This window comes from Heterodontus francisci, chromosome 23 (genome assembly GCF_036365525.1).
Source record: "Heterodontus francisci isolate sHetFra1 chromosome 23, sHetFra1.hap1, whole genome shotgun sequence".
Classification (NCBI taxonomy): domain Eukaryota; kingdom Metazoa; phylum Chordata; class Chondrichthyes; order Heterodontiformes; family Heterodontidae; genus Heterodontus; species Heterodontus francisci.
In genome coordinates this window covers 15,391,875-15,417,250 of record NC_090393.1, presented here as the reverse complement: position 1 = coordinate 15,417,250, position 25,376 = coordinate 15,391,875, and the positions used below count along the sequence as shown (strand labels likewise).

The 25,376-nt window shown below is 45.2% G+C and overlaps 1 protein-coding gene across 2 annotated transcripts in view; it reads right to left on the bottom strand.

The window, feature by feature from the left end:
- Positions 1 to 25,099, bottom strand: part of kctd10 (potassium channel tetramerization domain containing 10) — a 32,175-nt gene extending 7,076 nt beyond the window's left edge. The window contains exons 1-6 of one of the 2 annotated variants that reach the window (XM_068054724.1): positions 25,030 to 25,099; positions 20,477 to 20,690; positions 11,274 to 11,443; positions 7,786 to 7,872; positions 6,170 to 6,222; positions 4,299 to 4,494 (exon numbers count right to left, since the gene is read on the bottom strand). In XM_068054724.1, coding sequence (XP_067910825.1) covers positions 4,299 to 4,494; positions 6,170 to 6,222; positions 7,786 to 7,872; positions 11,274 to 11,443; positions 20,477 to 20,690; positions 25,030 to 25,032 — 723 coding nt within the window. In that variant the 5' untranslated portion in view covers positions 25,033 to 25,099. The remainder of the gene's footprint in view (positions 1 to 4,298; positions 4,495 to 6,169; positions 6,223 to 7,785; positions 7,873 to 11,273; positions 11,444 to 20,476; positions 20,691 to 25,029) is intronic. The other variant, XM_068054725.1, reaches the window with a different exon arrangement.
- Positions 25,100 to 25,376: the final 277 nt, after the last annotated feature.

The window sequence follows — 25,376 nt, the reverse complement described above, 5'->3', positions numbered from 1 at the left end:
CCATGGCTTACAAGGGAAATTAGAGATAGCATTAGATCCAAGGAAGAGGAATATAAATTTGCCAGGAGAAACAATAGACCCGAGGATTGGCAGCAGTTTAGAATTCAGCAAAGGAGGATCAAGGGATTGGTTAAGAAGGGGAAAATAGAGTAAGAGAGCAAGCTTGCGGGGAACATAAAAACTGACTGTAAAAGTTTCTATAGGTATGTGAAGAGAAAAAGATTGGTCAAGACAAATGTAGGTCACTTATAGTCAGAAACAGGGGAATTTATTCTGGGGAATAAAGAAATGGCTGACCAACTAAATGCATACTTTGGTTCTGTCTTCACAAAGGAGGACACAAATATCATACCAGAAATGTTGGGGAACACAGGGCTTAGTAAGAGAGAGGAACTGAAAGAAATCAGTATTAGTAGAGAAGTGGTGTTGGGGAAATTGATGGGACTGAAGGCTGATAAATCTCCAGGGCCTGATGGTATGCATCCCAGAGTACTTAAGGAAGTGGCCCGAGAAATAGTGGATACATTGGTGGTCATCCAAGATTCTATAAACTCTGGAACAGTTCCTACAGATTGGAGGGTAGCTAATGTAACCCCACTATTTAAAAAGGGAGGTAGAGAGAAAGCAGGGAATTATAGACCAGTCAGCCTGACATCGGTAGTGGGGAAAAGTTTAGAGTCCATTATCAAAGATTTTATAGCTGAGCACTTGGAGAACAGTGGTAGAATCGGACAGAGTCAGCATGGATTTACGAAAGGGAAATCATGCTTGACAAATCTACTAGAATTCTCCGAGGATGTAAGTAGTAGAGTTGATGAGGGGGAGCCAGTGGATGTGGTTTATTTGGACTTTCAGAAGACTTCCGCCAAAGTCCCACATAAGAGATTAGCATGTAAAATTAAAGCGCATGGGATTGGGGGTAGTGTATTGCGATGGATAGAAATTTGGTTGGCGGACAGGAAACAAAGAGTAGGGATAAATGGGTCTTTTTCCGAATGGCAGGCAGTGACTAGTGAGGTACCACAGGGATCGGGGGCTAGGACCCCAGCTATTCACAATATACATTAATGATTTAGATGAGGGAACTAAATGTAATATCTCCAAATTTGCAGATGACACAATACTGGGTGGGAGGGTGAGTTGTGAGGAGGATGCAGAGAGGCTTCAGGGTGATTTGGTCAAGTTGAGTGAGTGGGCTAATGCATGACAGAGGCAGTATAATGTGGATAAATGTGAGGTTATCCACTTTGGTAACAAAAACAGGCAGGCGGATTATCTGAATGGCTATAAACTGAGAGGGGGGAATATGCAGCGAGACCTTGGCGTTCTCGTACACTGAAGGTAAGCATGCAGGTGCAACAGGCGGTAAAAAAGACAAATGGCCTTCATAGTGAGATTCAAGTACAGAAGCAGGGATGTCTTGCTGCAATTATACAGGGCCTTGGTGAGGCCACGCCTGGAATATTGTGTGCAGTTTTGGTCTCCTTATCTGAGGAAGGAGGTTCTTGCTATAGAGGGAGTGCAGCAAAGGTTTACCAGACTGATTCCTGGGATGGCGGGACTGACGTATGAGGAGAGATTGAGTCGGTTAGGATTATATTCGCTGAAGTTCAGAAGAGTGAGGGGAGATCTCATAGAAACCTATAAAATTGTAACGGAACTTGACAGCGTAGATGCAGGATGTTCACGATGGTGTGGGGAGTCCAGAACCAGGGGTCATAGTCTAAGGATACGGGGTAAACCTTTCAAGACTGAGATGAGGAGAAATTTCTTCACCCAGAGAGTGGTGAGCCTGTGGAATTCGCTGCCACAGAAAGCAGTTGAGGCCAAAACATTGAATGTTTTCAAAAAGGAGTTAGATATGGCTCTTGGGTCTAAAGGGATCAAAGGGTATGGGGCGAAAGCCGGAACAGGCTACTGAGTTGGATGATCAGCCATGATCATAATGAATGGCGGAGCAGGCTCGAAGGGCCAAATGGCCTATTCCTGCTCCTATTTTCTATGTTTTTTTTTCTAAGAGAGAATCCAACCATCTCCCCTTGACATTCAATGGCATTACCATCGCTGAATCCCCCACTATCAACATCCTGGGGGCTACCATTCACCAGAAACAGAACTGGACCAGCCACATAAGTACTGTGGCTACAACAGCAGGTCAGAGGCTGGGAATTCTGTGATGAGTAACTCACCTCCTGACTTCCCAAAGCCTGTCCACCATCTACAAGGCACAAGTCAGGAGTGTGATGGATTACTCTCCACTTGCCTGGATGGGTGTAGCTCCAATAACATTCAAGAAGCTCGACACCATCCAGGACAAAGCAGCCCGCTTGATTGGCACCCCATTCACTACCTTAAACATTCGCCACTGATGCACAGTAGCAGCAGTGAGTACCATCTACAAGAAGCACGGTAGCAAGTCACCAAAGGCTTCTTTGACAGCACCTTCAAAACTCGCAACCTCTACCACCGGGAAGGACAAGGGCAGAGATGCATGCGAACACCACCACCTACAAGTTCCCCTCCAAGTCACAGACCATCCTGACTTGGAACTATATCGCCGTTCCTTCACTACCGCTGGGTCAAAATCCTGGAACTCCCTTAACAGCCCTGTGGGTGTACCTATCCCATATGGACTGCAGCAATTCAAGGCGGCGGCTCACCACCACCTTTTCAAGGGCAATTAGGGATGAGCAATAAATGCTGGCCTAGCCAATGATGCCCATATCCCGTAAAGAATTTTTAAAAAGGATTACCATCGCTGAATTCCTCAGCATCAACATCCTAGGGGTTGGGGGTTACCATTGACCAGAAACTTAACTGGACCAGCCATATAAATACTGTGGCTACAAGAGCAAGGGAATTCTGTGGCAAGTAACTCACCTCCTGACTTCCAAATGCCTCACTACAAGGTACAAGTCAGGAGTGCGTGGATGAGTGCAGCTCCAACACTCAAGAGCTCAACACCATCGAAGACAAAGTTGCTCGCTTGATTGACACTCCAATTACCACCTTAAACATTCACTCTCTCCATCACCAGCACATAGTGGCAGCAGTGTGTATCATATGCAAGACGCACTGCAGCAATTCAAAAAGGCTCCTTCAATAGCACTTTCCAAACCTGCAACCTCCACAACCTAGAAGGACAAGGGCAGCAGATGCATGGGAACACCACCACCTGAATGTTCCCCTCCAAGCCACACACCATCCTGACTTGGAACTATATCACTGTTCCTTCACTGTCGCTGGGTTAAAATCCTGGAATTCCCTCCCTAACAGGGCACTGTAGGTGTACATACCCCACATGGACTGCAGTGGTTCAAGAAGGTGGCTCAACACTTCACAAGGGCAATTAGGGATGGGCAATAAATGCTGGCCTTGCCGGCGAGGCCCACATGCCCAAGAATGAATTTAAAAAAATTATATTTTCTACTGATGATTTCAACTTAGACTTAATGATTACACCACAATTATTAATCTTCCAGTTCAGCTGCTGTCACGTGACAGTGATTGCAAGATATGACAGATTTTATGTTCAGATGGTAGAACCACCCGAGCTTTACTGCTGCACTTTGTGATCCCAGGTCTTTGAATGAGCTCACTGCCTTGTAATTGCACCATTATTCTCTATTTCACTATGATCAAATTTCCACAGTGAGTGATTTTACTCAGTGATGCCTTGCATTAAGAAAACAAAAAGCTGGTCTCCCCCCCACCCCCCACCCCCCCACCCCCACCCCCCACTTTGCAGATAAAACTGGTGAAGTAACAGCTTGTGACAAAATATAAATTTTCTGACTAATAGGTATTGAGGAACATTGTTATCTGATGGTCAACCTTGGTCAGTACCACCACTCTCACCTTGGAGTCAAAGGATTGTGGATTGAAGTCCCAGTCGAGGCTGGAGCACACTAATCAGGACTGACACTCCAGTGCAATACTGAGGAAGTTTTGAATGTGACATTAAACAGAGGCCCCATCTGCACTACTTTGAAGTAAAGCAGGGGAATTCTCCCCAGTATTCTGTCCAATATTTATCCCTCAATCAACATCACAAAAAGAGTCATTATTACATTGCTTTGTGGGAGCTTGCTGTGCACAAATTGCTGCTGCGTTTCCTACATTACAATAGTGACTGCACTTCAAAAGTACTTCATTGGCTGTAAAAGGCTTTGGAACATCCTGTGATCTTGAAAGGCACTATATAAATGCAAATATTTCTTTTCTTTCAAGTTTGACAGGAAGAACGCGCACCTGGATAATGAGCAGAAAGGCAGTTCAGCCTCCAAGTTAAAACCCACCTTGGTCTGCTTTTTCTCTGTTGCGTACACAATGGAGGTGCAGCACACCTCTGCAATCTTGCGGCCCTGCCCATAAAAAGACCAGCAGCAGATTTCATCGCCAAGGACATCCTTTATGAAAAGCACTCTGCCATTAAAGCGAAGAGACAGCTTGTCGAACAGCTCGATGTTCTTTAGCATATTGTCATCTGAGTTGCTAAAAGTTATAAGAAAATAGCTCAGTACGACACACAACAATTTGAAACAGACAGTCGATCAGAACCCTGCCTTTCACTTCTGGTATGAAGGACCCAGCAGCAGTAAGATGAACGGCAGGTAGTCAACAGAAATGCCTCATTTTTCCTACAAATATGAAACAGCATTGGAATTTTATTGACCATGAAGCCTTCGGGACATCCTGCGGACGTGAAGGGCACTACATAGATGTCACTTCTGTTGTTTCCTTCTTAAACTTGCAGGTAAAGGCCTGGGCCCTAAACTCTGGAATTCTCTTCCTAAACCTTCTTGCCTCTCTATCTCTCTTACTTTATTTGCTCCTTAAAACCTACCTCTTCAGTCCTAATAGCTCCTTATGTGGCTTGGGGTCAGATTTTGTTTGATAATGCTCCTAGTAAATACCTTGGAAGTTTTACTAAGTTAAAGGTGCTATATAAATCTAAGTTGTTGTTGTTGATTAATGAGGCTGAGCTGGAAGAATTCACTAGTGGCACTAGATCCATTAATAGTGATGTAAAAGAAAGCAGTTATTAAACCACAAATCTGAAATAGTGTCAAAGGTCTTACAGTGGGGTACTACTCATCACCACAGCATCATATCCTTGCATATTTTTCCTATATATTCTGTTCATCCCCACAGAATACATAATTTCCCAACTGAATGGATTGTCAGGGATGTGTGGAAAGAAGTTGCTCTCAGGCTTTTGTCAATGCTGCCACTGAGCCAGTTATCAGAAGATGTGCAAGAAGGAACTCATTCCCCAGTATTCCCTCAATTTATCTCGGAAACAGTGGCCAGCTTCTACTTAACAGCAAAGCAGCCAGGAGACTGGGGACTTGGCAAGAGAAACCATGGGTGCCAAAGAGCACCACAATGTACTTCACCTCATGGTGTTTCACCTGCTCCACCCCCAGTTCTCGTACAGGCATTGATTCTCGCTGTTTTACACATGGACTGTGGTCAAACGGGCGAGACCTCCAGCACCTCACCCAAATGGATCTTCTTCATTTGTCAGCGCAGAGTGCGTGTCCTGGCAGGTTACTGATGGTGTAACCTCCTACAGCCCTAAAATCCTTTGGGATCTCTGCGCTCTTCCATTTCTAGCCTGCTGCATTCCCGATTTTAACCGCTCCATCATTGGTGGCTGTGCCTTCAGCTGCCTATGTCCTAAACTCTGGAATTCCCTCCCTATGTCTCTCTGCCTCTCTGCCTTTAAGACCCTCCTCAAAATCTGCCTTTTCAACCAAGCTTTTAGTCACCTGTCATAATATCTCATGTGGTTTGGTGTCAAATTTTGTTTGATAACGCTCCTGGGAAATGCCCCGGGATGCTTAACATTAAAGGCATTGTACAAATTCAGGTTGTTATTGTGAAAGACATCCTGTCCTCACCTGTTGCCAAGACATGAGCCCTTTCCAGAAGAGGAGTTACTAGATAATGATCAGCCATGACTGACATTTTCCCTCCCTTGCCTCAGGATACTGAAGTCAATCGTATCACCCATGCTGCTGCAGCACACTGGGAACTCAGACTTTTTAATCTACAGTTTCGTACTGCATCCATTAGGCTATTGTGAGAACTCCACTGTCTCTTTTAAAACGTGTGTAATAACGTCTAAGACAGCACTTGATCTGATTGAATGGTCTTCACTTACCTGGTATAGGAATATTTGTTATTGCTTCTGTTATACAACAGCTTAACTGCAGGCTGCAAAAGAGAAAACAAAATATCAAGTAGCTGTGGCTTCAGGGCATGAAGGAGAACTAGTGGCAGTCAATTAGAATACTTACTTGCACATCTGTGACATGGTTTAGACCAGAGTTGCCCAACATACGGCCCGCAGGCCAGTATCCAGCCCGCCAATCCTTCATAACTTGTGAACAGAAAAGGGTGAGATTGATTTTGTTCCATTTGTGTCCCCCAGTTATGATCAGTAAGTGAGCTGAGAGTTGGTGCAGTGTAGACGGTACCTGAGCAGTCACTAGGGGGCGTGGGGAAGGCGGGATTCACTGGGAACACTGGTGCTGTCAATCAGGGGCGCTGACCAATGGGAACAGGGCAGGTGGTGGTGCTGGTGGAGGGAGGTGATGTGTGATTCAGAGTGGGGGGCCCTATTTCTTTTACCCAGATCAGCCAAGGCTTTGGTTGCGTGCTGGGGGACGTGTCGGTCAGAGAAAGCATCGACTAGTTGGTAGCTTTATAACCACTTGGAAGTCAGTTTGTTCTGGTAGATAATTACGAGCCCTTATCTTCCCTTTAGTTTGGTGCTCAGGTATATTGTCAAATTTATCATACGTAACCACCAACCACAGGGGCTGAACTAATTGAGATTCAAAATGATAGTGACATGAAGAGAGCTTTCAGAGAGCATGACCTTCTGACATTTTATAGTCAATATGTTCTCAGTGTCTTATCAAAATCTGCCCTTTGACTTATTGCACTATTTGGCAGCACATATTGCAGTGAACAGCTTTTTTTCAAGAATGAAAAGCGTCAAAACAAGATCAAGATCACTTCTGACAGATGAACATCTATCCGGAATACTCCGCATCGCTACAAGTGTGTGGGCAAACACTGACTACTTGTGCAGCAAAAACAGTGCTAGATATCTCACTAAATCAACATAGTGATGAGAAAGTAAGTTAATAAATTAGTCTTCTCATTTAAAGCTTGTTCACAAAAATGTACATTTTTTTGTCGTTTTGATTAATAGCAAGACAAATTTCTAATGCCTTTATCTTTCTGAAATTTGCGCACCGGCCCCCTATGTAGGACAAAAATTATAAAGTGCTCCCTTGCATGAAAGGTTGGAAACCCTTAGACCTACTTCACACCGATTAGGTCAAAAAAAAAATCTCTCTGGTGGCAGTAAGGAACAAATGTGAAATAAATCTGGGCAGTCTGAACCTGATTCCTAGAGGAAGTGGGTAAATACTGCAGAACAGTCCACAGATTGGCACAAATTGGCAGTGCCATCCATAGGTTCAGGGTGGGAAATGGAAGCATTTCACATGGCACTGAAGGACACTCCTGTAAGCTTGGCTCCAGCACACTGGTGGTTCAGTCCACATGGAGTTCTACTTTGCTATATCACCACCTGGGCGTGACTTAATACCAACATTGGATAGAGAAAAAGATGGGACTTACATGTCTAATCTTGAACAATCAAAGAAAAGAACACATTGGTGTGAAAAAAAAGTGATATGTCACAGAGGTCAGTGATCGTCAGTGTGTGCCTCCCCTCTTGGTACACATCCAGATTGCTCTAACCTTATTAGAAGTTGCAATCAATCGTTGTTCCTCCTTGTTGGATGTGATCACAGGAACTTTACAGAAAGGCTCATAGGTTTCTTTCTGCTGCAAAACAAACACAAGTACCTCAGAACATTTCAAACCTGAAAACTTTTTCAAAGATTAAAAACAAAACTGTAGGGAAAGCACAGCTCATTTTATAGGCCATAATTTCAAAGAGCAGTTATAAAGCCACATCAAAAAAAAATTCAAAACAGGTCTACATATTTGTGCTTGATGCTTTTTTATGTTCTGATCAAAGCTAAGCACAGATGATGGAGGCCACTCCATCTACTTATCTCATCTTTCTATAGAAACGTGTGGTTCTTCCATTCACAGCATCTAACTGCACATTGAATGATGCTGCAGCTTTCACTGCCACTAACCTTCCTCAGTTAAATCACTGAGATAAAATGCTTCCTGACATCATTGCTGAATTTGTCTTTTGTTAGTCTATACCCAAGTGTTCCTGACCTGGAGTTGTGATTCATCTTGAAATAGTGCTCTGGATTAACCTTTCCCATTCTGCTTCATATTTTATATACCTCTGTAAGGGCCCCTCTGACTTACCTCCTTTCAAGGTTAAAACGATGAAGCAGGTCTAACCTTTCCTCATAACCTCAGTCCTCTGATCACAGAGATCAGTCTTGTCGTCCTTGACTGCATCATTTTCAGGGCACACACATTGCCTGTGTAATTCAGTGAGCAGCATGGAACGCAGTACCCATGTTGCAAACTGAACAGAGCGCTATACAGATTCAGAATGAAGATCTCAGACTGTTCTGTAGTATTTACCCACTTGCCCCACTAACATCCGTAATCTACAGCAGCACCTTTTGCACTGTGGTTAGCCACGCCACAAGCTCCACTCCATTCCTGTCTCCGGACACCGAGTCAAACAAATCAGGACCAATTGCAGCCTTGGAGTTCTGTTCAACCCTGAACTGCACTGTAACCCCAAATCCTACCCACCACAACACTGCCCATCTTTGCCTCTACATTAACCCCTCCGCTGCTGAAATCCATTACTTGACATTTCCATTTGCTGTCCTCATCCTCTGTCTTTCATAAAATCTGAACTGCCCAAAACTTTGATATAAAAACAAGAAATGCTGGAACCACTCAGCAGGTCTGGCAGCATCTGTGGAAAGAGAAGCAGAGTTAACATTTCGGGTCAGTGACCCTTCTTCGGAACACCAAAACTTTGATATGTGTCCTGTCTGACTTCGACTCATCCAGCACCCTCATCATTCCCAACCTACACTGGCCTTCCATCCCTAACTCATTAAAATCTACATCTATAAATCCCTCTGTGATCTTGCCCATGCTATCTTTACAATCTCCTCCAGTGCTACACCCTCTCCCAAATGCTCCATTCCTCTGACTCCAGCACGCAGCTCCCCCCACCGCTCAGCAATCATGGTTCTATTCTCTACAATTCCTTCCCTAAACCTTTCTACTGCCCTCTTCATTGTTAAAGATTTTCTCAAAACCCATCTCTTCCAGCCAAGATTCTGGTTATCCCTCCTAATCTCTTGCTATGTGGCTTGGCATCCGTTTTCCTTATGCCTATTTGTGAAATGCCTTAGGATGTTTCTTTAATTTAAAAGTGCTGCATAAATGTAACTTTTTGTTGATTGCCTGCCTGCAATGTCTGGGTACATTAAATATAGGGTTTACTATCATTCCCAGCTCTGTTACAGCTTCTCCTCTAGATATCTAAACATCACTAAGTATGCTCCTCCACTTCTTTCTCTAGAGTACAACTCAAATTCACCAGAATGATATTGAGGCTTACAGGGTTAAATTAGGAGGACAAGTTGCATAAACTTGGCTTGTATTCCCATGAATTTAGCTGGTGGTGGGGGGATGATCTCATTTTGATCTTTTAAATGATAAAGGGATTCGATAGGAAAATCTATTTCTTCTCGAAGAAATCCAGAACATGACAAACCTTCAAATTAAAGCTGGACCATTCAAGAGTGAAATCAGGAAGCACTTCTATAAATAAATGGTAGTGGAAATCTGGAACTCTCTTCTTTAAAAAGGGTTTTGAAGGTTGGTGGGGGGGGGGGGTCAAGTGAAATTTTCATGATGGAGATTGATAGATTTTTGTTAGGATATCAATGGATGTAGGTCAAAGATGGGTAAATAGAGATGAAGTACAGACCAGCCATGACCTGATGAAATGGCAGAACAGACTTGAGGGGCTCAATGGCCTATTCCTTTTCCTAGGTTTCTATGCCTTGCATTGTATTAATTTCCATCTGCTATAAACTTGCAAATTTTGTTGTCAACCCAACTTATTGCGTATGATTTACTAATGTAAACAATTTCCTTTAAATTTCTGATTCTAAGCTCCTTATGAAAATTAAAAACTGTAACAGCCCCAGCACCAATTCCTGGGGTACTCCATTCAGTATATCACCTCAGCCAACTGATATCCACTGCTTCCTCGCTTTTAGCCAATTCTTTATCCATCTGAGTTTTAGCTAGGATACCCACTGCCATAAACTTCCGTAGCAGGATTTCTTGCAAGACTTTATCAAACGTATACTGCATTGTACAATAAGGGTACCAAGTACAGTTCTGGTCACTGCGACATTATGGGATATCCAAGAATTGAAAGCACTGCAGAGCAGTTCAACAAGATAGCTCTCCAGCATCAGAGAAAACGTGGGCTACAAGTTGATAAGCTAGGGCTATTCTGACTCAGATAGGGTGTATAAAGCAAATGAAGGGATCGAGAAAGAAAATCAGAAGAACATGTTCCGATACGTCCGAGCAGGAGGACAAGAGTGCACAGGCAGGATTATGAGGTACAAGTTTAGTGCAGAAATCAGTAAGTATTTCCTTACACAAAATGTGACTAACAGCTGGACAAGAATGCCAGAAACAGTGATTAGAATCAGAGAATCATACAGAACAGAAAGTTGTTCATTTGCCCCATTGTGTCTGTGTCAGTTCTTTGAAAGAGCTATCCAATTAGCCTCATTCCCCCTGCTCTTTCCCCACAGCCCTGCAAATTTTTCCTTTTCTAGTATTTATCCAATCCCCTTTTGAAAGTTACTATTGAATCTGCTTCCACCGCCCTTTCAGGCAGTGCATTCCAGATCACAACAACTCACTGCGTAAAAAAGTTTGCCTCATCTTCCCTCTGTTTTTTTTTGCCAATTATTTAAAATCTGTGTCCTCTGGTTACTGATCCTCCTGCTAGTGGAAACAGTTTCTCCTCACTTTATCAAAACCCCTCATAATTGAAGCAACAACACTGGAACAATTTAAGAAACTAGCTGTTATAATGGGAAGAATGTAGGTCTGGTATTTAGGAGATCAAATAAGCAGAACATCCTTCACCTGAACCTAACTTGTGACTATCGCAGTCCCAGGCAGTAAGTGTATGATGCTTTGAGGGATTGCTGCTTCGAATGCTGTAATGCTGGGAGAAGATTGTGACTGTGATTTACCTGAAGGGCAGCTTGGCACTCCTCCACCAGCCCCTGCACTAAGTAGTACTTGGCCTCAGCCAGCAGTTCCTCAATTTCACGGTTAGTCTCCGGGAGGGGTACAGCGCCATCACGCAGGTAGTTCAGAACTGCACCAAAGTGCTTTCCGCAGCGGTCAATTAGGATCCAGCCTGAAAAATGGGAGATGTTTAGGTTCCTATCCCAGCTGCAACTTCAATCTTTGACATTCTCTTTACCGTGCACCACCAATGCCCCCCACCCCCCACACTATTCCCCTGTCACCACCACATCACGTAGACGCACTTAAAATCATTTTGCAGTCTCTTGTGTGTGTGAGGGAAAGAGAAGTGTGACTGGAAGAATTCTGCATATTAATTCCTTGTGAAAACAGATAGAACCAACTCCCAGCCCTCTGTCAGTGTAATGTGCCAAACACAGCAGCCCACTTGCTGATCAAAAGGAAATTGGCCTGTGCTGCAACAAAGCAGAGGAGGCTGCGACTGCGCATCAGACCAACAAGGATCTAAAAGCAAGTGCTGGAAATGCTCAGCAGGTCTGGCAGGGTCTATGCAGAAACGGAGTTAACATTTCAGGTCCGTGGCCTAGCATCAAAGCCAGCAGCTGACGAAAGGTCAAAGACCTGAAGCATTAACTCTGCTTCTCTCTCCACAGATTACGCCAGACCTGCAGAATATTTCCAGCATTTTCTGTTTTATTTCAGATTTCCAGCATTTATAGTAATTTGCTTTTGTATTAGAGAAAGGTTAATGTTTTGGCCTGGTCCTGTTGGCTTGGGTTCTTTCTAAATGAACAAGTCCCAGATGATTAGCTTTTAAGCAGTTACTTTTCAGACCTTTAAATAGACTGAAATGTTTTCACAAAAGAGCCAGTTCATTGAGCTTTCATTGTAGTTATTTGGACAGGTTACCTGTAGAGCTAAGTATGCTCAACTCAGCTGCAAACCTTTTCATCTTAGCTTGCATTACCTTTTTGTCAGTACCGTGTGCTTTCTTCCTGCAGAAGAGCTGCAGCCTGTTCCTAATGTCACTCTCAAAAGACTCTCAAAAGTGTCATTAGGGGACTGTGCGACATGAGCCACAGTTAACTCAATAAACTGGATTTTGTAGTTGCGCCGAGCAAAATGTTGGTCGTCCTGCACGTGACCCTCGCCGCCGCGATAACGTGGCAGGTGGCCACTTACCATAATGATGGCGCCTGTCGCCCCCAATCACGTGGCAGGGGCAGTATTGACGACCCCGTGAATGACGTCACCTGATGTCAGATCAGGTGCTGGTGCCATCTTTAACAAGTTGCCGGCACTGCATTCACTCTCTCCTTGACTTGTATGGCAGCTCAGTCATCGAAAAGGTCTGTACATTAGTCTCAATTGCAAGCTCAGTAAGCAGATCCCCTAGGCATAGTGCAGAGAATGCACTATGGCCCCACGTTTATGTGATGTCTCCGTGCTGATCCTCCTTCAGGCTGCAAGGGAAAGGCTGGAGGTCCTCCCTCCTGACCAAGCAAACCTGGACAGAGATCGCAGAGGAGGTTAGCAACCGTGGGGTCACCCGTCGTAACTGGATCCAGTGCAGGATGAGGGTCAATGACCTCCTACGCTCAGCCAAGGTAAGCTGCATGGTTCCAAATAGCTTGGTGCAATTTGCTTGCCCACAAGTGTAAAGGTGCATGTTTGAGACAGCCATTCTAATGATAGGAAGTTCTTAGCATAATGATAGCAGAATACTGACTGCATAAATGAGACCAGCCCCCTCGTTTCTCTTGCAGCCCACTTTAGACCCATGAGGGTCTGCTATACCGACGTTCGGAACTGAACAGTGACTGCATCCTTTCTCTTTCAGGAGAAGAGGGCCCACAACAGTAGGGAGGTGTCCAGGGCTGGTGGTGGGTGTCCGACCTGTGGCCTCTATCGCAGGTCAAAGAGGCGGCGTTGGGCGTTAGCTGGGAGCCAATAACTCAGAGTTATTATTGGAAACACAGCATGAGTCAAAATTACATCTCATAAGCAGATGATATTGTATCATTGCGAAACGTGTACCGTAAAACCTAAATGTCTGTTCTTCACATCGTGTCTTACAGGGCGGCGTTCGTAAATGCTGGCAGAGACCGAGGGATTGACGACAACCTCTGAGGAAGAGCTACACTTAGAGGATGCTCTGTCCCATGACACTCCTGGCACCTTCCACTTGCGCAGATACTCTCGCCTCGGTGGGTGTGGATTAGCATTGGAATCGAGGTCACAAGCTGGTGAGAGCACAACACATGCGCCCGAGGATCTGACTGAGGTGGAGACAGCTGAGGCCTCTGATAGTCGGAGGACAGTGGATGTCCAGGCCCATGCTGAGCCCCAGGATGATGACAAGCCTCTGGTGTTGATAGCACAGAGCATGCTGGAGTTGCAGGGAGAGACAAGGCAACATCTGGCGGAGATGCCAGAGGCCGTCTGTAGCCGTGAGTGGATGATAGAGTCGTCCATCCATGCCATGACTGGTGCCATGTCCCAGGAAAGCGAGCACATGGCTTCATCCATGGAGAGGCTGGCGACCCCCGTGGACAACCACATCCCACAGATGTGCCAGGACATGCAAACCCTCACCTTGGCCATGACTTCAACTCAGCAGTGGCAGGAAGAGAGAAGGACCAGGAGCATGGAGAGTGTTCCTGCTCCTGGTCCTTCTCCAGACAGCAGTGAGGTTCCAACATGCCTCGAGAAGGAGAAGGAGGAAGAAAGGCTGCGCCCCACATCTAGGGTCTCCCCTCAAGTCGATTCGAGTGTGAACGCTGGTTCCTCAGCCCCTCCACTGGTGAGTCCAGTTCCAGCAGCCGCGAAGCCTGAGGACAGTCCTGCACCCAGAGGACAATTGCCAAAAGTCATCCCAGGACAAGGACATCCTGATCAGCAGCCTCCAGTCCAGCTGCCAGCGAAGGAGCATCCACAAATGTATTAAAAATACACCTCGACACATATGGGTACTCACGGGTGAAACAGATATGTTATGTGCACTTTAATTAAATGTGTTGTCCTGACAATCAGCTGCCTTTATCAGAAAAATCATTCCACCATGGAGTGATTATGTCTTTCAATTACATCAGAAGCTTTACAGTACTGCCAATGTGACCACTGACATCAAGGCCATGCCAATAGGCATGAGGTGTCACTGCATGAATGATGTCACGTGGGCAATGGCTCAGTCTGCTGCTGCCAGTCATGCTGGAGAGACAGATGTTACGGAGGCAGAGTAGTTCAGATGACATGCATGATGGTGAGTTGTGCTTTGAAAAATATTTGTTGAAGTTGAGGGATTCTGGAAACGCCCAGTTATCTGTATCTATATTGTATCTGTATCTTTATCTGTATCTGTATTGCCTCCCTTGTTCGCTGCTCGCCTTGTCAACACTCCATCACTGCTCTCTGATTTCCCATGCGTGCTTGTTCTTGAGTGTCCTCATTGTTGGAGAATGTGTCCTGCTCCCGGACTTCTAAACCTTGCAAGGCCTCTCCTCTCTGTACTGCGATGTTGTGCAGAATGCAGCAGACTACAACGATGCGCCCAACTCTGTCTGGTGTGTACTGTAGGGCTTCACCAGATCTCTCCAGGCAGCGGAAGCGCATCTGCAGCATACTGGTGGCCTGCTCGATGGTCGCTCGGGTAGAGCCGTGACAGGCGTCGTAGCGCTCTTCAGCATCATTGCTGGGCTTCCTCACTGGCGTCAGAAACCATGTCATCAAGAGGTAGCCCTTATCCCCAAGAATCCACCCCTGAAGGTGAGTTGGGGGGAGTGAAAAGCAGCAGCACCTGGGACTGGTGCAGTATGTATGTGTCATGGCAGCTGCTCAGGAAGCGGGCACACAATTGCAGGAAGTGCTTTCTGTGGTTGCACAATAGTTGGACGTTGATGGAATGAAACCCTTTTCTGCTTATGAAGGCGGCCGGTTGGTCTGTGGGAGTCTTGATGGCCACATGCATGCAGTCGATGACACCTTGCACCTGTGGGGAATCCCGCAATGGCCCCAAATCCAATGGCCTTCTCGGCCTGACTCTCAGGGCCTGTCCTGTAATGAACACGGTCGCCAGCCCCCCTGAACAGAGCACTGGTCACCTCCTTGATGCAGCAGTGCACTGCGGATTGAGGGACCCCATACATGTCACCGGTGAATCCCCGAAATGATCCAGAGACATAGAAGTTTAGGGCCACAGTTATTTTGAGGCCCATATGCATAGGGTGGCCACCAAAGCCCACTGGTTACAGGTCATCATTCAGCAGTGCGCAGAGGTGAGTGACTGCCTCTCCGGTCATCCGCAGTCATCTCTGACACGGGCGCTCAGACATCTGGAAATATGCCATCCGAGTCTAAAGACTCGCTGGCGTATCTGGGCTACTCTGTGCCTTGGTGGCTGCTGCTGCTGCTTGCATCTGGGCGCTTCCTCCTGGGCCACAGCTGCCTCTTGGGCCTGCCTCTGGTGGAGATGCCTCAAAACAGCAAGAGGATCCAGGAAAACAGGGTAGATTATACCCATCTCTATGCTCCTGGTAACTTCGGGCTCCTTCAAAAGGTCACATACACCTTTCTGGGCAGAGATTTGTGTTAATTCCTGCTTCAGCAGTATTGCTGCATGAGCTCTATGGTATGGCATGACATTGCCCACACAACCTTTAAATAAGTGCCAGCCATCATGACCATCAGAATACCATTTGAGTTGCCTGCATTGGGCCCTCGAAAAAAGCAACCTATACGGTTGCCCAGTTCTGCACCCACCTCTCCCAAACAGTGTATCTACTTGCCGAGTTCCCCCTTCCCCTCCCAACGATAGACAATTGCAGAGTTTTCCCCCTTAGCAATTCACAATTACAGAATTGCCCTCTTCCCTCCCCGCCACAACACCTGCCTTCCAGCTGAGCATGATCCAGCCCTGACTGGGGTAGCACTGGTTTGCACTTAGCAGCATGACTGATGTCGAGGTCTGTGTATGGGGGGAAAAACTGGGTGTAAATTTGCATAGCTCAGCTCCAACATGGAGTGCCATCTTAGCTGTCTCTTTTTTTCCCCCTCAAAAAACCATATTTTGCAAACAGCTGAATTACCACCTATGTTCCTCCTGGTGGTGCAATTGCTCCATTAGATTTGACTGTACTCAGTACTGCCCCCAGGAGGAATGTCGAGCCACTGCAATTTGGGAAGTCAAGCACTGAACAGAAATAATGTGAAATCAGTTTTATGTTGCACTCATGAAAAACAGGAAGATGACAAGCAAGCAAAAATAAAACCTTAAAAGTCTGCAGCTGTTCACTTTAGCTGGGAACTGGGTAGGAGGATTACACCAGCACAATTCAACAATAGCTTAGAGTCAGGAAGATCAGAACAAGAGGAATTTTTTCGTCACTGACCCTAGAAACTCATGGAGATGAGAGGACAAATGTTCATTAAAGCTAAAGCTGGGCTAGATTGATTTAAAAACATATTTGGACAATGCAGAAATTTGTTATGTGTACTGTGGGGTCTTGCAGCAACAGAGCAGGGAAAGGCTTTTAAGAACTATACGAAGGCTGTCAATGGCAAGCAATGTTTCACATTTTACTGGCCGTGGAGTAGTCACAACAAACGTAGTGCTGCTCCATGATACACTGTCTCACTACAGTGCCATTTCCTCTTGTTGCTTTCCCCACTGTACTATTTCTAAACTGACAAATCCAGGAAACCCACCCCCACCCCCCAAACCAGGTGAATATTAAACTTCCCACCTGACCAAGACCCACAGATTACACACCCTTGGGCTTTTTGCTGATCTTACATCTACTGAATTCTACAGTTCTTTTGTCAGAATTTTTCTATCCAAAGAAACTTCCAACATTCTTCAAAATCACACAATTATTTTTCCATCACTATCTTCACCATAGATTTAAAATTCAGGCATTTCCCACAAGTATCACTCAGCAATATTAAACTGGCTGCTTTCCACTGCTCCCATCTGCAGAAAGCTAAGTCTGTGCTCTTTTAAGCTTCTTTTACCCTGCAACCCTAGGTCTAGGGAGGTAAATCTTGGTGCATTTTTCCCTTGCACCATTTAGTTGTAGACTGCGCAGCCCTTCTGGTAAAACCGGCTGTTGCTGTGGGTCTCTCTACTTCACGCCTGGACACCGGTTAAACCAGCATGGCCATCCTTTGCATGGGTAAAGTACTGGCAGCACGACATCAGTACTTGCTGCTGAATGATGCCACAGTTTGGAATCACTCATGGTGACGGTAACAGCAGGAACGGCAACGCAGTGGCCGGAAGACTCCATCCACTAATCCAGTGGCATGTGTCGGGACAGCGCGGTTAGAACAAAATCAGAAAATGGTGGAAACATCCGGCAGGTCAGGCAGTGTTTACGGAGAAAGGAAGATGGGGCTAGCGCTTCAGGTTCACGATGTTACGGCAGATGGTATGGCCAGCTACACTTTGAAGAAAAGATGATCCAATATCATTTGGCTTTCAGGTACCGTCGACTGTGGGAGTTGGGAGCCAGCAGCACAAGCTCAGTTTCAGTGTTTGATCAGGCACTGGCTATTGATTGGAAAATCCAGTTGCTCAGTAGAATGTAAATGTGAGGAGCAAGCTTCCCAAATTTATTAAGGTCAGACCCCTTAACCCACAGACCCATTTTATTGAAGACTTAAAAGACTTGCATTTATATATCAACATTCACAGGTAATGAAATACTTTTGAAGTGTAGTCACTGTTGTAATATAGGAAATGCAGCAGCCAATTTGCACACAGCAAACTCCCATAAACAGCAATGTGATAATGACCAAGTAATTCTGCTGAAAGTTTAGTAAGCTGAACCGTTAACTGTTTCTCTCTCCACAGATGCTGCCTGACCTGCTGAGTATTTCCAGCACTTTCTGTTTTTATTTCAGATTTCCAGCATCTGCAGTATTTTGCTTTTGACCAGATAATCTGTTTTTTGTGACGATGATTGAGGGATAAATATTGGGCAGGACGCCGGACAGAACTCCCTTGCTCTCTTCGAAATTGTGTCATGGGACAATGGGCCCCACCTGAGGGGGGCAAATGGGATCTCAGTTTAACATCTCATCCAAAAGACGGCACCTCCTGGAGTCCAGCACTCCTGTGGTACTGCACTGGAGCAGCAGCCTAGATTTTAATGCTCAAGTCTCTGGAGTGGGATTTGAACCCACAACCTCCTGTCACAGAGATGAGAGTTTTCTCATTCTTTTTATAGGATGTTGGCTCTGCTGGCAAGATCAGCATTTGTTGCCTATCCCTAATTGCTCTTGAATTGAGTGGCTTGCTAGGCCATTTCAGAGGGCAGTTAAGAGTCAACCACATTACTGTGGGTCTGGAGTCACATGTAGGCCAGACCAGGAAAGGACGGCAGATTTCCTTCCCTAAAGGACATTAGTGAACCAAATGGGTTTTTAACGACAATCGATGAGAGTTTGATGGCACCATTACTGAGACAAGCTTTCAATTCCAGATTTTAAAAAAAAAATTAATTGAATTTAAATTCCACCGGCTGTCGTGGTGGGATTTGAACCTGTGTCCCCAGGGCAATAGCCTGGGCCTCTGGATTACTAGTCCAGTGACAATACCACTGCGCCACCGCCTCCCCAACTACGAACCACTGAGCCATGGCTGACAGTTTATAATATTAACGACCCATAATTCTAAGACTGCCTTAAAGCACACTGGCACGCAGCTCCAATCTACCTTTACTGGATAACTGACCTATTCAGTGCCTTGCACCACTTTTTGAAGGGGTGACGTTATTTTCTCAATCGAATATTCAAAGCATGCAGATCTCAGGATTTAGTATTCTCAGTCACAGCCACATGGAAAACAGGCCAAGTAGCTTATGTAAATCGTGTAGGGCTGGAATCCAAGGAATTTATTACAGAAAAGCAATGGGAGGCTTAAAATACCCTGCACAAATAAGGCAAGATCTCCATTCCAAATCACTAACGAGAAGTGAAAAACCAACACAAGAGGGAAGCAGCTCCTGGCCACTGGTCCAGACCCCCCTCTCACTTTCTTTCACTTTCACACCTTTTCTCTTCCTCCTCTCTCGCCCTCCCTCCTTTCCCCACCACCACCCCCCACCCCCCCGCCCCTCATGCTGCCATTTTGCATTAAGAAATGATAAGCAGGTTTGAATAATGCATGAGACAAGCTCACTCAGTCCGTTAACTTAGTGCAAACATCTAACAAGAAATGGAACACCTTATGGGACATTGTACGTCCCAATTTTTGGCAGCGGCACAGGGGAAATCTATTTGGGGAATTTATTGTTGAAGTTAAGGGTTTAGCGATGCCAATTTTTTTTTTTTTAAATTTGGAATGCTGCCTTGACGACATTTCACCCGTGAGAAAGTTCTACATCTGCTCTACATCAGCTAAGCTGGGCTATGGGCTGTTTGCATTTAAAAACGGGCACAGACATATGCTTCTGTCAGCAGTGCGACATCCAATAGGATCACAGCCGGGTGACAATACCTGCTGACTGCCTCGTCCAGGTCCCAGATTAGACATAATCTAATTACATGGTGGAATGGGCTCGAGGCTCCGAATGGCTTTCCCCGGTTATGTTCCAGTTTCTGCCACCAAAACAAAAACGCCTCCACATCCCTGCGCTGAATTCCATCATAGATTCAATGGGCTATTTCCACATTGAATTTAACAGCAGAGAAACAGGCCATTTGGCCAAACAGCTCCATGCCTCTGTTTATTTTGCACATGAAGCTCCTCTCACCCTTCACCCAACCCTATCAATATATCCCTCTATTCCTTTTTCCCACATGTGCTTATCTAGCCTCTCCATAAAAGGTAACCATGTTATTCACCTGAACGGCTCCCCGTGGTAGCGAGTTCCACATTCAAACCACTCTCTGGGTAAAGAAGTCTCTCCTGGGTGCCCGATTGGATTTATTAGTGACTATCTCATATTTATGGCCCCCAGTTCTGCTCTTCCCCAGAAGTGGAAACATCTTTTCTATGTCTCCCTGTCAAACCCTTTCATAATCTTAAAGATCATCACCCCTCAGTCTTCTCTCTTCTTGAGCAGAGAGGCCCAGCCAGTTCAGTCCTTCCCTGAGCCTGGATGCTAATAAGGACAAGCAAGTGTTGTTTTAACTCTGTTGGTGGGTAGGGTCGTGCGGCGGTTAAACAGAGAGCTGAATTTACCTTCGCTGTCTGTCAGCACCTCCATCCTGCCACTGAACATGGCCTTCAGCATGGTGTCCTGTTTGGTCAGGGTCTGCATGGTTGTGTAGTACAGAGCGCCTCCCACATTCAGCTTGACGTATTTGGAGCTCGGGCTCGCCCCTTTAAAGGAGGTGGTGCGGGTCGAAGCTGCGGGCACCGGACTCACCGCACTTTCTCCCGACATTCTCTCTTCCTGTGTGGACACAGCATTGCTTGGTTAGAAAAAAAGGAAAGACTTACATTGCTATAGCACCTTTCACAACCTCAGGACCTCCCAAAACGATTTACAGCCAATTAAGTACTTTTGAAGCGTAGCCACTGTTGTAATGTAGAAAATACAGCAGCCAATTTGCACACAGCAAGATCCCACAAACAGTAATGTGATAATGACCAGATAATCTGTTTTAGTGATGTTGGTTGAGGGTTAAATATTGAGCAGGACACTAATCATAACTCCGAAGAAGGGTCACTGACCCGAAACGTTAACTCTGCTTCTCTTTCCACAGATGCTGCCAGACCTGCTGAGTGAATCCAGCATTTCTTGTTTTTGTGGCACTAATCATAACTCCCCTGCTCTTCTTCCAAATAATGCCATGGTCTTTTATGTCCAACTGAGAGAGTAGACAGAGCTTGGGTTTAATGCCTCATCTGAAAAACAGCCCTGCCAACAGTGCAGCACTCCCTTAGTACTGCACTGGAGCAGCAGCCTGGATTTTTGTGCTTAAGTCTCTATAGAGTGGGACTTGAACCCACAACCTTCTCATTCAGAGGCGAGTGTGCTACTGAGGCACAGCCGAAACAGGACCCCTGCACTCACACAACCCTCTCTTCACTAAGTTTACCACAAAAGGAATATTTCCATACAAGGTAACTGGGAGCATGAGGACACAGGTCAGAACAGTGATTTGAAAAGTACTGTAAACAGGATCTTCAATAGGAATTCGTATTTACAGAGTCCCTGGTTACTGCAGTAAAAATGCCCCAAGGTGCTTCACAGGAGCGCAATCAGGCACAAAAATGACACCGGGCGCTGGAAGGTATCAGGACAGGTGACCAAAAGCTTTATCACAGAGATAGGTTTAATGCAATGTCGTAAAGGAGGAAAGAGCAGTTTAGGAGCGAATTCCAGAACTTAGAGCCTAGACAGCTGAAGGCACGGCTGTCAATGATGGGGTGAAGGAAGGAAGGAGGAGTATGGACAAGAGGTCAGAGGTGGAGGAACACGGAGGTCTAGCACAAAGCACACTAACTCAACACAGTCCAACACCATACAGCCGGCTCTTGTGATCTGATATGCTGTCTGCAAATGGAGGATGTACTTTTGGGATTCAATGAGGGCGAACAACAACCATCATTAGTCGGACCAACCTGAGAAATCTTTGGTGTTACCTGGGGGTAAACACAACGTGCCTAGGGGCATTTGATGTGATACTCACCCTTGCCCTCACTTGCTTGTTGATGTGGATGGCTGTGTTTGTTTCTCCTGTATGGAAGGGCAATGGAAATGGTGGACTGACTCAGTAAGATGAATTACTCTCAACTGCTAATTGTAACCTTTTCCAATTGATCAGTGATGAGGAAGTCTAGTTCGGCCGATCATCTGAACGCATCTGTCATCAACAGCATTTCTGTTCAGATTTCTGCCCAACTCTAAATACTGATGCGCCAATCCAACAAAACCTGTTCAAAAACACCATCCACATCCCCTTTAAAAAGTGAGGGATTCCGGTAATGACACATTATCCCACATCAAGACCATCACCATCTTGCAAACCAAACTTGCCAAACTCCTAACTTCTAAATTGCACCAAATCCAAATGAGCTGATTAGATACAGGGTCTACAATTAGGTGAACGGAATAAAGGGGCCGACCGAGCCCACCGGCAAATCCCTGCTGCTTGAAAACATGGTCTGCTCTTTGCCCCTATTACATGGTGCAGCAAGTTTTAAATATTTAGCTCTCCTCCAGACTCTGTGTGAGCCCCACTGTACAAGGGGCAATCTGGCTTTACAGGAGGATGTGGGCGGTGAAGGTTTTGTTTTAGAAACTGTTATATCCGGAATTCACAGCACAATAGCAAACAGGGCGGCTTCAGGAAGCAGCAAGCGTTCACAAACTGAACACTTCCTATTGTAATGGCACCTTCACAGTAACTGCACACAGCGCTTTAGGACGTCCTGAGATCCTGAATACTGCTATATAAATGCAAGATCTTTCCTTTCTGACACCTCTACCAAACCAGTAGTCCTAAACAGCAGCCATCCAATGAAATCCCTATTCCCAGATATTAATCACCCAGTTCTTCAAACACAATACCCAGTCCTGGATACTAATCTGTTCGGCCCTGGATAGCAAGATTTGAAGAGCTGAGCCAATCTCCTAGTGGCCAAAATTCCTCCTTCAATCAACAGAACCAGAAAAGAGAGCAGATTAAATCATCACTTATGCTTTCGATAGGATCTTGCTGTGTGCAAACTGGCTGCTGAGTTTGCCTGCATTACAACGCAGATTATAAAAGTTATTTGTTAGCTGAGAAACATTTTGGGGTATGCTGAGGATGTGAAAGGTGCTACACAAAGTCACATCCTTTCTTTCTTAACTTGGCTGGTTTCTTGCACCATGAACATTGACCCTTCACTGAGGATTCCCACCTCAAGGATTGGATTGAACGCTGCTGAGAATCCTTCAGCAGAACACAAGCTTCCCATTTACCTACAACACAAATTCCTCATCGACTCCCACCTTATCCTTCTTCCTTCCTTCCTGGCCACTTCAGCAGGCCAGGCAATAACTGCAGCTCAGTAACCTGCTCTCAAGGCTGCACGACTATAACTGAGATCATGAACTCAGCAGCAAGGCAGAACCGAGCAGGAACTGCAGGTTCAACAGCCTGGCTGCAGCACAGCCAACTCTCTGCTGACTTTTATTCCTTGTTGCACTTACCCAACCTGAAAAAAAATTGTGCTTTGGGCAAAATGCATCAAAAATAAGCCACATTTTGAAAGCAAGCCCCATAAATAGCCCTTGGGCTTGGTAACGTGGAGTCACTGTTACATAATAGGTGTGTTATCAACAAAGTGTGACAGAGAATGTGAGAAAGGAAGTGTGACATTTACAAAGATACACAAGACATTTTATAAATGAGTAACATTTGGCAGGCCTGAATTCTGGAACCAGTCCCCTCCCCCTCCCTATTTGCTTTATTAATTACTTGCACAACTTAATCAATTAATACTTTTGACTTTCTCCTTGGCAAGTTCTAGCCCATATACATATGCAAACTATTTTTCCATGCAATATATACAGCAACTTATATCTAACTGTGCTGAACTTCATTTGACATACATCAGCTCTCATAAATCCGATCAAACTCTTGTTTTGTAAAATCTGTCTGTCAAGTTTCACTCATCTAAGCAAGGCTCACGTCATTTCAAAACACTTCATTCCAAAACACTACTGAGCTACTTCAATAACAAGACAGACTTTGAACAAGTGCAAGAATTTTACTTATTTGGATTTACATGAATCTATTTTGATAATCACACTCTGAAAAAATAAGCAGTTTCATTTGTTTAAATGGAATGAAAATCAGTCTTACACTTTCTAAAATCAATATATTGATAAATATGTTTATATATATATATATATATATAAAAATAAAATATAGATGGTCATAGATATATAAAGAAATACAGAGACATAGGAACAGGAGAAGGCCATTCAGCCCCTCGAGTCTGTTCCGCCATTCTATGAGCTCAAGGCTGATCTGTGCCCTAATTCCATATGCCGCCTTTTGCCTCATATCCCTTAATAATTTTGGTTAACAAAAATCTATCAATCTCAGATTTAAAATGATGATCGACCATCGATTATCATTTGCAGAAGAGTTCCAAACTTGGATCGCATTTTGTTTCAAGTGTTTCCTAATTTCACTCCTGAAAGGTCTGGCTCTAATTTTTAGACTAGGTTCCCTAGTCCTAGACTCCCCAACCAGCAGATTTAGTTTCTCTCTCTATCTACCCTAAGATATAAATAGATGTAGATATGTGTTCGTATACATATAGACGTATACTGTTTCAAACATATAGTGTTGAGAGATTGTATTTAAGAATATGTTTGAAGATTGCCTGGACTGGATTTATATTAAAGACTTACCATAGGAACAAATTATTTAATAATAGATGATATAAAAGAAATGTGATGATGAGTGAAGTTGGAAGCCTTCCTTCCCTCTAGCTGTTGTCACTTTGACACTACTCTCTCTCTCACTCTGTCACCCTCTCTCTCTCCTATCTGTCTCTCTCTCTCTCCCTCTCTCAGGCCCTGCGGCCTTCCCGATCCTCCCTCAGACCCACCTGCACCAACAGCGCTCAAACTCCTAAACAAACTCTTTGCTATGGGACTGAAACTCATTTTATTTTGAAGAAGGCGGGACCGCGACCCCTCTCTAACCGGAGGAAACAAACCCAACCCCTCCAATTAAAATAAAACGATGATTTTAAAAAAAAACTTCTGCACATTTCCGTCTCACCATCAACCCCGCCGCACAGCTCCTTCTGATGAACCCCGCGCTCTTCCGGCTTGCTGCGGACTACTTCCGCCCCGCAGTGTGTCCCTGGAGAAACCATCACTTCCGCCCCACAATATATCACCGGTTAAACCATCCCTTCCGCCCCGCAGCGTGTCACCAACGAAACAATCCCTTCCGCCCCGCCGTGTGTCACCGGCTAAACTATCCCTTCCGCCCCGCAGCGTGTCACCGGCTAAAACAGCCCTTCCGCCCCGCAGTGCATCACCGGCTAAACCATCCCTTCCGCCCCGCAGTGTGTCACAACAAAGTTACTCCGGTTGTTTTTTCTTGTTCGAATGAAAGGTTAT